We start from the raw sequence: 14,727 nt of genomic DNA on the forward strand, positions 1-14,727 counted from the left end.
GCAAATCCTTTGGGACGTCACTTCCAAAACACTGAGAGGTGCTTGGAATGTTGCAGTCTGGCTGACACCATCCTACAGCAGGAAAATTAGGCAGAGGAGCTGAGGACAGTCCTGAGGGACGCAGTCTTCTACACTGCTCACTAGGCCACACACATCTCTACTGCAAGTCTTTAATATATTTAAAACAGCGCTTAGATATTTCAAACAAGCTTATTCTGTGCCACCCCCCCACGCTTACACCCGAAGGGCAGCAAGAGAAGCCAGTGGAGTGTGTGCAAGGCAGCACAGGGGGCAGGTGGACTGGCTCCACCAGGAACCCCTTAGCAGCTCTCAGGGGTGTATGAACTCAAACCCTCCAGCCCCGTCACCTCTGGCAAAGCCTTGTTTTTCTGGAAGATGAACTGAGTCTCCTCTTCAGCATCCAGGATTTCACTGAGGGATGATACCACAGGGTCATGGTCCTTCAGCATCTCTGGGTAGTGGCTCCCAGCCCGCTCAACCCGCAGCGAGCGCCGCACGGGCGTCAGGAATTTCAATTCTGGGCCTTTCGGGAACTCCCTTCCTCTATGGAGAGGACAAGAGCCTTGGGTAAACCCTGTGGAGGAGCACTGGCATGGAGGGTGCATGTTGCCAGGACCAGGGGGTTCAGCCTTACCTGGATGCAGATGTGACCCGTAACTTGACTGAGAGAGGTAGGGAGGTCAGGGGCCTCCCCACTGGGCCTGGAGTCGATGCTACGGGCTCCCTCTCACCTGGACAAGGTGTTGTAGGCTCCCAAGGAATGGGTTGCTCAGCCTTTTCCCCTGGCAAGAGAGGAAAAGGGCAATGCAGTTGCAGAGAGTGCCAGCTGGGGAGGAATAACACTGTGGTGTTTCGGACACAGGCCTGGCTGTGGAGGTGTGCCGGGGCCAGGACCCTCCCCAGCCCTGGCAGAGGAACATTCCCCATTATTGGGATTAGGATTCCAGACTTTCAAAACACTCAATCTCCATCAAAGTCAAGAGGGACATGGGGTGCTGGGACAGACTGTAGAATGTGCTGTTTCCCAGATGGCAGCAGCAGGGAGCCTTGGCTTGCCCACACTCCAGACGGCTCCCCATGTTCAGGTTACCTTCTGATGTATGGCCTGCAGCCTTCAAAATATCAAGAACATCCCTGAGCTCCTGGAGTGGCTGCAGGAAAAGCAGAACATGGGTCAGGGCAGGTCTGGTATGGCAACAGAGACCAGAGTTATAGCTGAATAGGAGGAAAGGCTTTTGCTGCATCACAACAGCAGTGTGATATGTCAGCACCCAGCACAGCTGGGCAAGTGCCCACCCTGCCCATGGAACAGGACCAGCATCTCTAAAGGGCTTTTTCACCACTAATTAGTGCTGCTAAGCTCATCCCAAAATCCAGCCCCTGGGATCTCAAGGAAGCCCACCCATTCTGAGGCAGGGACCATAGGGAGCTGGTGAGCCCCACGCACCTGAGCGCCTGCGCAGACTGCTGCTCTGTACAGCCCCATCACATCAAAGGGGCCACTCCGGGCCAGCAGCTTTGCTTGGCAGATCCAGAATTTGGCAAATTTCTCTGCCTGGGGCACAACAGACAGCACTTTTGATAGCTCCTCTGCATGGACACCCTGCAAGGAGAAGGGCAAGGACCTAGTAAAAGGTGTCCACTGCGAGGACAAGAGTATGCACTGGGAGCTGTCAGTACCTGACTGTGCTTCCAGCACTCTTCAGGAGAAAGAAGGTCTCAGGAGTCTGGGTTTACAAGTCTCCTACGTAACAACGGGCTGTCCTCCCTCTATCTTCTCCTTGGATAAATGAGTCTAGTACTCCAAAGAGCTGTCAAGGGATAGACTCCAGTGCTGGCATTATTTGAGCCACTAAATCCTGGAGCAGAGCTAGCAGGCAGTGTTCCCAGCAACAGTCCCCCACCAGAGCCGTACCTCAGACTGTGACACCAACAGGGATCTACTTCAAGCTGGTTCAATCAGCCTGGGTTTCTGTTGCAGACATTGCTTTTGCAGACTGCACTGCCAGTTTCCAGAACACCGTCAGTTACACATGTGAGTCCCACACTGCTTTTGGCTGGGGTAGAGTTAATTTCCTTCCCAGCGGTTGGTATGAGGCTCTGTTTGGGATTTGTGCTGAACACAGTGATGATAAAGATGTCTTTGTTATTGCTGAGCAAGACTTACACAGAACCAAGGCCTTTTCTGTTTCTCATACTGCCTCGCTGGGGAGCTCGGGGCACGTGGGAGATTGGGAAGAGACACAGCTGGGACAGGTGACCCAAACTAACCAAAGGGATATTCCAGACTATATGCTCAGTATATAAAGTGGGGGGACATTTAGAGTGATGTTGTCTGTCTTCCCAAGTCCCCATTATGTGTGACGGGGCCCTGCTCTCCTGGAGGTGGCTGAATCTGCCCATGGGAAGAAGGGAATAAATTCCTTGTTTCGCTTCGCTTGTGTGCATGGCTTTCACTTTCCCTGTTAAACTGTCTTTATCTCAATCCACAAGTTCTGTAACTTTTACCCTTCCGATTCTCTTTCTGATCCCACTGGTGGGGGAATGAGTGAGTGGCTGCGAGGGGCTTGGCTGCTGGCTGGGGTTAAACCACAACAGTCCGTTTTGATGGGGTACCTCTCCATTTTCCCTGTCAGTGTAGCTCACCATGTGCCTTTGACCTACCCATAACTCCGTGAGGACTTTTATCTTCCCTACCCATGTTTCCCTTCTAGCAACTGAATGCTTGCTCCCAACCCCTCTGTGCTGTGAAGGTACATGGTCTGCATCCCCTGGGATGCTCCAGGGGAGGAGGAGCCTGTTCAAGCAGCCTCTTTCCCATTCCCACCTCCTCAACAAAGTTCAGGCACTCAGTTAATATGTTGTTGATCTTCACCAGGCAGTGCTGCTCTGGATTCTCTTGCTTCTCTTTCGCCTTGACCTTTCTGCAGGGCGGCTTCACTGCCTGCTTCTGAAGCAGTGTCATCGGCGGCCGCTTGTATTTCTTGCCTTTCGATGCCAGCCACTCCTCCAGCTGTTTCCTGTCCAAGGACCAAAGTATCACCTTGGTTACCACCCCAGCAGGCAGCCAGCTCTTGCCAAGGTACTGTTTTTTCTATAGAATCCCCTGTTAGCTGACTTCAGCTGCTCAGGAAAAACTGGTACATTTATCCCAAAAACACATCTGAGCTCTAGGCTGGGAAAGGAAAACCCTCACAAGTGTAAGCCTTGAGGCTAAAACAGAATGGCCACACACTCTCCTCCCACTCACTGAATTGGTGGGAGAGGAACTCAGGGCCCCACCCAACATCTTTCCCAACTCTCTCTTTTTCAGGGCAGCAACCTCCCAACAAGCCTTCACTGATAGAGACTTCAGAGCCCATTTTCAGCAGGATGGTGCTGGCTCACCCAGTCAAACCCTTATACTCTACTGTTCCCTGGAAGACCCAGGTGACCAACGCTGCCACTTACTTACGATCCGCAGCTGATGGGATCCTGGGAACACGCCCATACTGCACGATTGCCTTCGGCAGCTCCGGTTTAAGCTGATCTTTCCTACTCCTCAAATTACCCTCAAGTGCATGAGTTTTGGAGCAGTGTGTGCTGGGAGGCTGGTTTGCGTGGTCTATCCCTCGGGATGTTGCTGTGTGTCTGGGACGCACCACGTTCATGTCCTTCCTGTCCGTCCCCCCTTTACTCATGGGCCTTGGCTGTGGCATGGTGCCACCTCGGTTCAGGCTGGATTTCAGGTTTGTTGTCCCCTGAGGCCTGCCTGAGGCCAGAGGCTTAGTGGGAGAACTTCTCATTGGGGGAGGTTGAAATTGGTGCTTAAAAACTCCCACTGGAGCTGTGCCAGGTGGCTTTCCCACAGGTTGCCTCACTGTAGTAGTTTTTTCCTGGTTTGTCCCTATTTTTCTATGTAGCAAATTAGCAGAAGCAGGAAGGTACCTAGGGGGCTGCAATGGCTGAGTTCTGACACTTGTTTTTTGAGACATGCTCTTTGAGCCTGGCAGGATTTTCCTGAATTTATCTGGAACTGGGTCTTTCTTAGCCTGGCGGTTATTAATTTTGTCCTCTGGGCCCACAACGGGCCTTGACATTACAGCTGAGCTTTGCTCGTAAGCCAAGACTCTCTTCTTCCCAAGACTGCTTCCATCAAATTGGAAATCTCTGTTTAGCTCTGGGAGTGTGGAGGCTCTTGGGCTGAGGTTTTCCTTGTGACAGACCAGCCCATCCTGCAGCTCCTCATTCAGGGACCAAGGCGCTCCAGGGGGGGAGTGGTCACTTCCCACACAAAGTGCTGCAGCAGTGATAGTGTCCTGTGCAGACTTCTTCTTCCTTTCCAGATTTAGGTGACCAGAGCCTGGAGGTGGGAGCCTGCCTCTGGTCTGTGCAGAAGCAGGAAGCTTTGTGCTCTTCCCTGGCTGCACTGGATGCACCCCCACTGCTCTCTGGGATGTGTTTGAAGGCTTCTGCTGACTAGCGTGGCCAGTGTGCTGTGTGGATTTGGCACTAAGCTTGCCATCCTCCTGAGCACTCTTCATCACATTTCTGAGAACATCCTTCTTGTTCCTGTCAACCTGGAGAGACAAAGCAGCCCTCAGCTCCAAGAAGAGCTCAGCTTGGTCAGACCCTGAGAGCTGGCCCAGGGGGACAGCCATGCGAAGGCCTGTGGTGACAAAGCAGTTGTCAACAGAACGGTAACACAGCACCCACCAGGACACGGGCAAAGGATCGGTCTTCTAAATTGAAACTCCTAACTAAACTAAACTAAGCTCCTCTGAAAAAATAAGTAGTTGACTCATTGCCAGCTATTTAGCAATCTGTTGAGTGTCCTCATTTGGAGTCAGGAACTCATGACCCTGACTTGAGGATGTGGTTTGCAAAGAAAGTTACTGACCCAAATTGCAGCAAGGATGAAAAATTATTATGACTAAAGCCCACTCTCTTGTGACCCTATAAATAGAGGTCCTGAGTGAGACCCTTTGAGCCCTCCTGGACTGCAGTGGGCTATGACCACCATCTCCCTCTGAATGGGGCCTCTCAGAGCCAGCAAACTCTCACATTTACTATACTTGGAGGATCAGCGAACGAGGATGATGGAGCCTCTCCTCAAGGCTCAACCCCCCACCCACTGAGAAGATGCAAAGGTGGTGACATGAGTCCTTCACTGAATTTGAGGGGAATTTTTCACAGGTACCTTGTACAGACTCTTTAGGCCTGTGTGCATGTGACTGTGAATATGCTACAGCAAATCTACCATGAAGGTGGGTCTCCTTGGTTCTTAAGTACTTTAGATTTGTAAGTCAATCAGGCCTGTGACTTACTGTTGTGCTACAGTAAATTCTATATGAATCCTTTGCTAAATTGTTTAACTTAACCTATTGATTAAGTGCTGTTAGAACATGTAGGCCTTAACTGTAAGTCAGGTCCTGGCCTCAGATTAGCAAGGGGGTCTGCTCTGAAACTTGTGACTCAACAGATGGGTCTTCCTTATTCCTTTTTATCCTTACCCTTTCCCATCCTTATCCTTCCCTCCTCCGGCCCAACCCCCAAGCTCAACATAGATAATTTTTAGGTTGGTTTTGTTTTAGATTGATTGATTTTAGGTTTAACCATCCAGTAAGTAGTAGATGAACCTTGCCAATGAACTCTTTTGTGCTTTCACTTTTATATTAAACTTGCTTTTGCCAATACCTTTGATGGTGTTTCTTTAAGCAACCCTAAAACACTCATTTGCAACAGGCGACCCTGTTCTGCCCAGACTCACTTCAAGCATGAAAGACTCAAAAGCTTTCTACTTACATGCTTGAGTTTAGAAACTGGTTCTAAGTGTGGATTCAGGTCATTTGTCCGGTCCTTTAAAAAGGGTCTGTAAGAGTAAAAAAAGTTATCAGGTTATTTAACAAGTTATTGGGTTATTTAACAACTGATCGGGTTATTTATCAGCCATTGCAGAAAGGGTCAAATATATGGTTGTTTCAGACACAGGAGCTTAGGAGAAGCTTTCAGAAATCAAAAACCTGTCAAGGAAGTACCACATTCTGTAATTCTTTTTCTTTTGTGAAGCAATAGGAAAGCAACACAGACCATTAACATCCAAGGTTGTCACAGAACTTCCACAGACAACAAAAGTAACCAAAACGGTTCATGCAGGCTAGAGTCTGGCAGGCAAGGGGTTTGGAGGCTCCTGACTTGTCCTGTGTGCCACAGACAGCTGAAGTCATGCTGCTACCACGCTGCAGGTCACAGTGGTGCCTTGGAGCGTCCCAGCCAGGGCTCACTGCAGCATGGCCAACCCACGAGCCCCACAACTGCCTGGATACTGGCAGCAAAGCAGGAAGGTAGGACTGCAGCCTACTGTCAGCTACCACAGTCCCATCCTCCTCCTGGAATTGGAGCCCTCTGACAGCAGCCAGCTATGAAGTTCTCCCACTCCTCAGCTCCGGGGCAAGCAGCTCAGCCCTCAGGGAAGGTTAATGCCTGTGCAGGTATTTTTCTGTAAGAAAAGAGCCTGGATAGTGAGGTGATCATCCCAGTTCTACACAAGTGCTATACTATGTCATAAAGAAAGGTCCTGAATCTTCTCTCCTCATTTCTATTACATCAGTGGTGTTTCCCAGAGCCTGGCACCAGGGATCTGTTTGCTCTTTCTGCTCTCTGATCCTGCTTCTCCCCATATTTTCCTGTCATGCGCACTGAAAATGCCCCTTCCTGATATTAACCTATCCCAAAGGCCACTAGAAGCTGCCATTAAAAACCAGTGTCAGATTCCAACCACCCCTTCCTTGAGACCCAATTCTGAAGATGAGTTGTTGGCAGCAAGGTCTGTTCCGCCAGAGCCAGGAGCTGAGATGAGAAGGTTTCACAGAGACTCATAAAATACCCAGAAGAGATTCCATCAACCATTGGGAAATGCCAGCACTCAAGCTGTTCTTTTGATCCCGCTGCCAGTAACTACAGAGCAGTGCTGGGGTGCTGTGGGGGCAGAACCCAGACAGCGGGGCCCTGGCAGGAGCTGGTTCTCTGTATGCAGGTGAGAGAAAGCAGACACTGGCCAGTGGGGAAAAGTCACTTATAACTCAGAAAATCGCTGAGCGATTTGGGCCAGAAGGGACTTTTACAGATCATCCTCTTGACTTACTTTGCACTCGGGCATTTCAGGCTTTCCTTGGCTGCTCGGCAGTTTGGCAGCTGGCTCCTCCGCTGCTCTGCAGAGAGATGACAGGAGATGTGCATGCAGCAACTACCTCAGTCCGTGGAGAAGGAGTACCCATGACAAACGATTTCTGTTACCCTCACACACTACCTTGCACTCCTCTGCCTGGGGAGTCTGGTAATGCTGTGCCCTGAAATTCCAATGCACACGATATTGCCCAGAGGCTCATTGGCACTTAAGCTCCCTGACCCTCACAGGGTGGTGCTGCTCAACACCTCAGCTGTGCCAGGCTCAGTCAGTTTGCAGAGGGAAAGGGGAGACGCTGCCCATGACCCCCTTGCAGCTGTGTATCCTGCGGGCCTACACCCAGTGGTGGCCAAAACCTCTTCTAAGACAGGCAACAGGGAAAAATGAAGAGTATCGCAGCAGGGGGACAGAGGATACCTCTGACATCCCCAGTATGGCTGCGGCATTGGGGCAAGAGTCCAGCATCGCCCTGTCCCCAGGGCCCCCCACATTCCTAACACTGTCCCACCCTCACCCCCTATGTGTCCTGGGCTCCGAGGGCATCTCCAGCACCCCCAGCCCTTTGCCCTGAAAGGCTTCCACAAAGCCCCAAAAGCATCGCGGCCCCGCGACAAACCCCCAGCCCTCCCATACTGCCCTCCACCCAGACCGCGTCCCTGGGCCCGTTTCGTGGGGTACCCCCCACGGGTTGCCGCACCCTCACCCCCTCTGACCACCCAAACCTCCTTCCCAAGGCCCCAGCAGCCCCTCAGGCCGCCCCTGTCCCTTTACCAAGAGCCTCCACTGGCCTGTCTCTGGCCGCCCCCAGCCCAGCACCCCCCGCACTCCCATCCCACGGCACTCGCGGCCACCCCGCAGGGTCCCCGCGGAGTGTCCCCGTCCCAAAGGGTCCCCAGGTCGCAGGAGCCCAGAGCTCCGCTCCCCGTCACCCCCACAGGGCCCCGCACAGGGAGCGCCCGCAGCCCCCAGCCTCGGGATCCCTCGAACCCGGCCCCAGAGCCCCCCGGCCCCTCACCGGCCGCCCCCGCGCGCTCCATCCCGGGCGCTGCGACCACCGACACTTCCACCAACCGCCGCGCCGCGTCCATTGGCCACCGCTTTCTTCAAACCGACCAATAGAGAGAGGGAGCCGGCGGCTGGCGGCGGGGCCGGCAGACAGCAGAGCTGTGATTGGCTGGAGGCGGGCAGGGGGCGAGGACAACGGCCCTCTTTGGCGGCCGAGCCCCCGCGGGCGGGGCCCTGTGATGACACAGGGGGACGCACTGCGACATGTCGTGACACACTGTGCCAGGCCACAACATGCCACGCCACGGTATGTGAAGCCGTGGCCACGTCTGGCCACGCTACGCTATGCAACGCCATGCAATGCCACGCAATGTCGTGCCATGCCATGCCGTGCTGTGTGATGGCATCACATGATATGGCATGGTGTGGTGTGAAATTGCGTGACACGGCACACCATACCATACTATGTGATGGCATACCACGCCATGTAATGCCCCGCCACGCCATGCCATGCCATGCCATGCCATGCCATGCCATGCCTCTTGCCGTCCTGCTGCACTGTGGCCCACTGTGCCATGCCTTAGCAGTGAGCCAGGGTAGTGGCAGCAGCTGGAGCAGAAGTGACAGCCCTGGGTGGCTGCCAGGATTTGCATGACTTCCACCTGTGGGATGCCCACCCCAGTTACTCCCCAGCTGTGTGGTGGGCATGGGGACAAGGAGGTGGAGGATCCTGCATGGGTCTGGCCAAATCAGGGTGGTCCCTGGGCTGTGGGGTTGCCCCCTACACCCTGGGCTTTCACTCAGGCTTGGAGAGTGCCCAAAAGCAGCCAAAGCAGTAGGATTTTCCCATCTGTAACCCCCGTGAGAGCAATGAGCTGAGCAATTCAGCCCTGGAAAACCTTTTATTTCCACTTCCATCTCTACAAACACTAGCGTTCCAGATAACAATAAAACACATACAAGTTAAAAGCAGCAATAAATAAAATAAATATAAAAGCACTGGCCAGACACAATAAGTAAATAAATAAGGATTGGGGTGTCTTGAGCCCATGGGGCCCAGAGCTACTATTTCATCTGAAGTAGATGGTGAGAGGGGTCCCATCCCAGGGGGTTGTACTCAGTACATACAGCCTGAAAACCGGTGACTGCCGGTTGGGTTGGTGCGGGGTCTTCAGCGCCCGCTCAGCTCGTAGGTAGCAATGTTCACTTGGTCAGGAGCGTTGGTGATACCCACAGGCTGGCGGGGCTGCAGGGATGTGCAGACGAACCAGCCAGGGAAGGCAGCGGACTCGAAGCGGGTAGTCCCCTCGGCCGGGCTGTCCAGACGGTAGAAGATGAAGCGGGTCAGCTCCACGGTCTCAATATCCCTCCTGACATCAGCTTCCTACAGCCAGTGGGGTGAAACAGGGGTCAGAGTGGAATGGAGCCCCCAGCCCCATGAAGGATGGACTGGCAGGACCCCACGCTCACCTCCAGCTGCAGCACGGGCTTGGCGCCACTCATCACACACGACATATAGAGCTGGTAGCCCTTGATACCCAAGGCCACAGGCACCCGCCCAGCCCCTGGGCTGCCCTGCGATGACCGGGGACGGTACAGAGCGATGTTGAGCTTCACTGCAGAGAGAAGGGACGGGTTAATAGGTGGTTCCAGTGCTGTCGAGTGGCTCCCACGTGGTCCTGGGGTGGGGGACAGGGACATCGGGATGGGATTGTGTCCCCTCACCTTTCCGTCCGGCAGAGGGTCCCTGCAGGTGCAGGGCCACCAGCTGGGTTGGCGACTCCAGCACAAAACACTTGTGGTCAATGTCCAGGATGTCAAAGGACTGGGAGCGGGTGTAGCGGAAGACGGGTGCCCCAGCATAACTGCCCTTTATGTGCTGGAAGGAGATGGGCTCTGTGGGGAGGGAGACAGTCAGGGGGATGCTGATGCTTCCAGGTTCAAGAGCATTCCCCAAGAGCATCCCCCGGCTGGGGCGACACCCCTGACATTACCCCCATACCAAAAAGATCATCCAAGAAGCTGCCAAGGTCACTGTCAGCAAAGTCCTTGTGCGCTGGCTGCTTTAGGAACTTGGTCACAGCAACCACCAGGACAGCAGCCCGGCGAAAGGTCCTGGCAGGGTGTCCCTTGGTCACTGTCACTTGGATGCCCACCCTGGGTGATGTCACCTCCAAGTCCAGTCGGGGTTTCTGGGGAGAAAAGGGAAGGGTGAGTGCCAGGCTTCCCCACCGCACGGATCTCATTACTCCCACTGCCCCAGTGTTACCTTCTGCGGGCAGAGGCAGTCGGGGCCATAAAACATCTCCTCATTTAGGCTGAAAGGCAAAGGGAGATGGTGAAGTCAGGGCCACCAGTGCAGGATCATGTCCCCAAAGTCCTCTCTGGCACGGCCATGCTTACCTGCTATTCTCCAGTGTGTCCAAATCAGGGACGAATGCCATCGCCACCACTGACTGCAGAGTCCTGGGCAGAGACTTGACAGTACCTGGGAAGTGTTATGGCACTTGGCTTCGGGCTCCTGCCTGCCCCGCTCTCTGAGCCTGGCTCTAGCGTGGCCGGTTTTCAAGAGCCTCTGGAAGGAAGCGCCGTCAGAACGGGATTTCCAGCTGTCGCAATGCCCGGTTTTGCCCAGTTCCTCCTTCTAGACTGGTAGAGCTGTGGGGGTTGGCTGCCCCCAGCAGTGCACTGGGGAGGCTGAGTGTGGGGCAGAGCAGGGGATGCTCCAGGATTGGAGTGTGGGGGAGAGTGAGGGGATACTTTGGAGCTGGGGTGTGGGGCAGAGCATGAGGATGCTCCAAGGCCAGTGTGTGGGGCAGAGGGCAGAGAGGATGTTTGGGATTGATGTGTGGGACCAGTGACCGTGTGCCAGCCCCAGCCCCAGTCCCAGCCCCGCCCAGCAGGGCTGTGATGACACCCACCCTTGTCAAGGCCACGACCTGCAGCCGCCCCAGAAAGGGCTGTGGCGCAAATGCTGCCACTCCACCATTTCCCCACGGCTTCCTCCTTCGCTGCACAGACCCAAGCACTGCAGTCAGCTGTGCTCCCTCTGTCCCCTCTCCTGTCTGTCCCCACTGCCCTAATACCAGACGGCACAGGGCCCTGCTGGCCCCTGGTCCCTTGTGTCCACCCATGCCACCTTTGGGACATGGCCATCAGGGACGTGGTCTTTGGGGACACTCCTCATCCCCATGTCCATCCGGCATGCCAGAGGTTGCACCACACTGGCAGGGCCGGGGATGTGCGTGGCCAGGCTTGCATGACTGTGGGCTGCCAGGGTGTTTTCCTGGCACCTGTTTCACTTCCCCAAAGTGCCACCCTGCCCCTGCCCCTGGGCTCAGGACCAGTGACACCATGACTCACCGGCAGGAAACTGCCAGAACCCCAGAGCTCCCCCGGCACTTCCTTTGACCCTCTGAGCCCCCACTGGCTGTCACCCACGCTGGGATATCCCCAAAGGCCTGAGGTCTCCCAGGGCAAGGGGAACTCCACGCCACGGTGGAGGTCCTCAGGCCATGACAGGGGCACCCAGGCCATGGTTGGGATCCTCAAGGCGCGGTGAGGGTTGCGGGCCACGGTAGGTGTCCCAGGCTGTACAGGGGGGCCCTCGGCCATAGGGACTGTCCACGGGCGACGCCAGTACCCCGCCCCCATCCCAGGGGTCACCTCGCGCGGCGGGCGGCGCAGGCGCATTGGGACGAGGCGGAGGGGCGTGGCCAGGACGAGGGGTGGGGCGACGCTGTGACGCACGGGCGGGGCGGGGTGGGACCGGTGGTCGGGGCCGCTGTCACAGCTGGGGCTGCGAGCGGGGCGGACGAACGCGCCGGTGGGTCCTGCGTCGGGGCCGAGCGGCGGGGCTGGGCGGTGGGGGCCGGGCGGTGGGGGCCAGGGCTGGAGCGGGGCGGGGGGCGCGCGGGGCGGACGGGCCGCGCCCCTGTGTCCTTGGCGGTGCCGCCCGGGCGCCTGTTGGGGGGGCACTGCCCCGAGACGGACAGCCTGGCGGCCAGTGGGAAGGCGGCTCGGCGGCTCGCGCCGCTCCTATAGGCGGCGAGGAGCGGGCGATGATTGGCGGGCGTGGGGTGGAGGCGGGCCCAGACGGTGGCGGCGGGCGGTGATTGGCGGGCGCGGGGAGAGGGCGGGGTTACCGCCCTCGCGGGGCGGGGCGGGGGTCGCGCGACCCCTTCCCGCGCCCGCCGCACGCGGGGCCCCTGCGGGGCCGCCTCGTCTAGCCCGCCCGGCCCCCACCGTTCCGCCCGTCCGAGCCCGCGGGGCCTCCTGGGGCCGCCTGGGGACTCTGGTGGGCCGGGGTCGGCCGTGCAGCCTCCGCATAGGATACGCGCCGGCCCCCGCCCGCCCCAGGGCCCTTGGCTACCGCGGTCCCGAAGGTGCCCACTGCTGGAGCAGCTGTGGCTGCAGCCTTTAGCCCTGGACCTCTGGCCTCCTGGAAAGCGGAATTTGTGCTGTTTTTAACCCAAAAAGTATTCCCTAGTCCCAAGTCTTTCCCAACTATCCCTCATCTGTGGTGGCGTCCCCATCCCTGCTGCCGGGGGTCAGATTTAGCACCTTAATCTGCTTATTGGCGCGCTCTGGGCCGTCATCTGTTGTGGGTATTCCTGGGATTTGACCTTTTGGTGAGGTTTGGGCTGAGACTGGCTGCCCTCCTGCACCTTCCTCAGCCGTCACTCCGTGGGTGACCTTTGTATTCCTCGGTGACCCTGATATCCATATCTCAGATTTTTATTTTTTTACCCCTTCCTTCTGGTTGTCGTGCTCTATTTTGATCCACCTCAGAATCATCTCTGCTCTGAGCTTGCCCTGTCTCCCGCTGGGCTCCCAGCCAGCATTTCCTGCAAGAGGCCCTCAAATACCAGCTGGTTCTGCTCATTTTGGGTCAAATGCCCTGGCATTAACTTCCCTGTTTTCCAGAGAGGTCACAGAATGCTGCTGTGGCAGCACCGAAACTGGACGCTAAACTGGAGTCTCTGCTGCTGCTTCCAAGCTTTTTCTGTGCTGTGTGCGTGCCAGTCCTCTGGCACCTGATTCAGTTGGCTCTCTGAAATATCACGGAATCATGGAATGCTTTGAGTGGGAAGGGACCTTAAAGACCATCCAGTTCCACCCCTCTGCCATGGGCGGGGACACCTTCCACTAGACCAGGTTGCTCCAAGCCCTGTCGAACCTGGCCTTGGACACTGCCAGGGATGGGGCAGCCACAGCTTCTCTGCGCAACCTGTGCCAGTGCCTCACCACCCTCACAGGAAAGAATTCCTTCCCAGTATCCCTCCTAACCCTGCCCTCTGGCAGTGGGAAGCCATTCCCCCTTGTCCTGTCACTCCAGGCTCTTGTCCAAAGTCCCTCTGCGGCTCTCTTGGAGCCCCTTTAGGCACTAGAAGGGGCTCTAAGGTCTCCCTAGAGTCTTCTCCTGGTTGGACACCATCAACTTTCTGAGTCTTTCAAATACCCATGTGTGTTTTGCTGTATAAATCTGAGGGATGGTGATCTGAAAGAACTCCCAATGGTGCTGCACTTGCTGTCCCACACCTACCAGCCTTTCTTGGCAGGGTGGAAAGGATGAGTGGTTCCCCTTTTCCCTTGCGTAAATCTGTCAAATGCTGGCTGAATTCGTGTGATACTGTGTCTTTCTTACACTCTTTGAACTTGTCTTCCTCTTGCTCTTTGAATAAAAACCTTGTGGTTTGTGATGGGAGGTGTAGCCACTGCCATGCCAAGCAGCCAGGACTAGATTCAGCCAAGCAAACCTGGAAGGCTGGCTGACAAAATGCTGGCCGTGAAGGTGTGTTGTTTTCTTCAGTCCCTTGTGAAACTTCATTTTAATCTGGTGAATGCATGATAACTGCTTTGACATTGGGCTGCTGCTTGTTAAACTGGTCAGGAATATGGAAACCAGCCAGCTGGGTCACCTCCAGCCCCGGGTCCTGCCTCTTGAGGGAGGAGCTGAGTGGAAAGGGCAGCTCCAAGAAGAGCTGCTCCAAATGCCAGCACTTCTCTCAAGATGATCCTGCTCCAACGCTTTCTTTTGGGCTGCAGTGGTCGGTCAGGTGTGTGTAACCCCATGGCTGACCCTGTGGCCAACCCCCTGGCTAACCCCAAGCTTCCCCGTCCATGCCCCACCAAGAGCTGCAAAGTGGGACCTTTGAGAGGTTCCACACCTGCTCCACATCACTTTTTTGGATTGTCCGGGTCTTTCAGCTTCATTGGCATTCTTGGGTCTGGGCTTTTGAGAAGAAGCAGTCTGTCCTGGAGCCCACTTCCCAAGTGCTTTGCACCACTGTACCCCTGTTTTGCAAGAGGTCTTCCCTGTAAACGGTTTCTTTCCAACTTTATCCTGATGCATTTCACAAAAAACCATCAAGAAAACCTCAGCCAAGCAGAGTGATCACAGAAATTGAAGCCCAGACCTTGTACCTGGGAGGGAGAGTGATGGAAGAAGCTCCCCTGCTGGATGATGAGGTTGTCCCCCTGTGAAATGTGCTGCCCTGGAGACACACACCCCATGAGGCTCCAGCAGATGTGAA

At 55.6% G+C, this 14,727-nt stretch overlaps 3 protein-coding genes across 12 annotated transcripts in view; 1 reads left to right on the forward strand and 2 right to left on the reverse strand.

Annotated features, from left to right (window-relative positions):
* Positions 1-203: 203 nt before the first annotated feature.
* Positions 204-8,318, reverse strand: CKAP2L (cytoskeleton associated protein 2 like). Of its 8 annotated transcripts, none has more exons than XM_017837354.1 (10): positions 8,134-8,181; positions 7,310-7,349; positions 7,145-7,211; positions 5,806-5,872; positions 3,472-4,580; positions 2,849-3,041; positions 1,469-1,624; positions 1,112-1,172; positions 656-803; positions 204-564 (listed from the first exon to the last, which is right to left on the reverse strand). In XM_017837354.1, the coding sequence occupies exons 5-10, from the start codon at positions 4,542-4,544 to the stop codon at positions 321-323; spliced, it is 1,875 nt and encodes a 624-aa protein (XP_017692843.1). In that variant the 5' UTR covers positions 4,545-4,580; positions 5,806-5,872; positions 7,145-7,211; positions 7,310-7,349; positions 8,134-8,181; the 3' UTR covers positions 204-320. The 8 variants fall into 8 exon arrangements, 7 of the variants coding, with proteins under 7 accessions (XP_017692843.1, XP_017692838.1, XP_017692837.1 ...); XM_017837349.1 differs by lacking the exon at positions 8,134-8,181 and adding an exon at positions 7,958-8,032; XM_017837348.1 differs by lacking the exon at positions 8,134-8,181 and adding an exon at positions 7,435-7,776.
* A 769-nt stretch (positions 8,319-9,087) lies between these two features.
* On the reverse strand, positions 9,088-11,835 carry IL1B (interleukin 1 beta). The gene is made up of 6 exons (XM_017837328.1): positions 10,595-11,835; positions 10,461-10,509; positions 10,194-10,383; positions 9,917-10,087; positions 9,662-9,807; positions 9,088-9,575 (listed from the first exon to the last, which is right to left on the reverse strand). The coding sequence occupies exons 1-6, from the start codon at positions 10,633-10,635 to the stop codon at positions 9,363-9,365; spliced, it is 810 nt and encodes a 269-aa protein (XP_017692817.1). The 5' UTR covers positions 10,636-11,835; the 3' UTR covers positions 9,088-9,362.
* A 71-nt stretch (positions 11,836-11,906) lies between these two features.
* OGDH (oxoglutarate dehydrogenase) overlaps positions 11,907-14,727 on the forward strand; it is a 32,703-nt gene continuing 29,882 nt past the window's right edge. For all 3 annotated transcript variants that reach the window (XM_017837331.1, XM_017837333.1, XM_017837332.1), the window contains exon 1: positions 11,907-12,017. The gene's annotated coding sequence lies outside the window, so the exon portion shown is untranslated. The remainder of the gene's footprint in view (positions 12,018-14,727) is intronic.

The sequence above is a fragment of the Lepidothrix coronata genome, unplaced genomic scaffold (assembly GCF_001604755.1).
Source record: "Lepidothrix coronata isolate B3197 unplaced genomic scaffold, Lepidothrix_coronata-1.0 Scaffold301, whole genome shotgun sequence".
Classification (NCBI taxonomy): domain Eukaryota; kingdom Metazoa; phylum Chordata; class Aves; order Passeriformes; family Pipridae; genus Lepidothrix; species Lepidothrix coronata.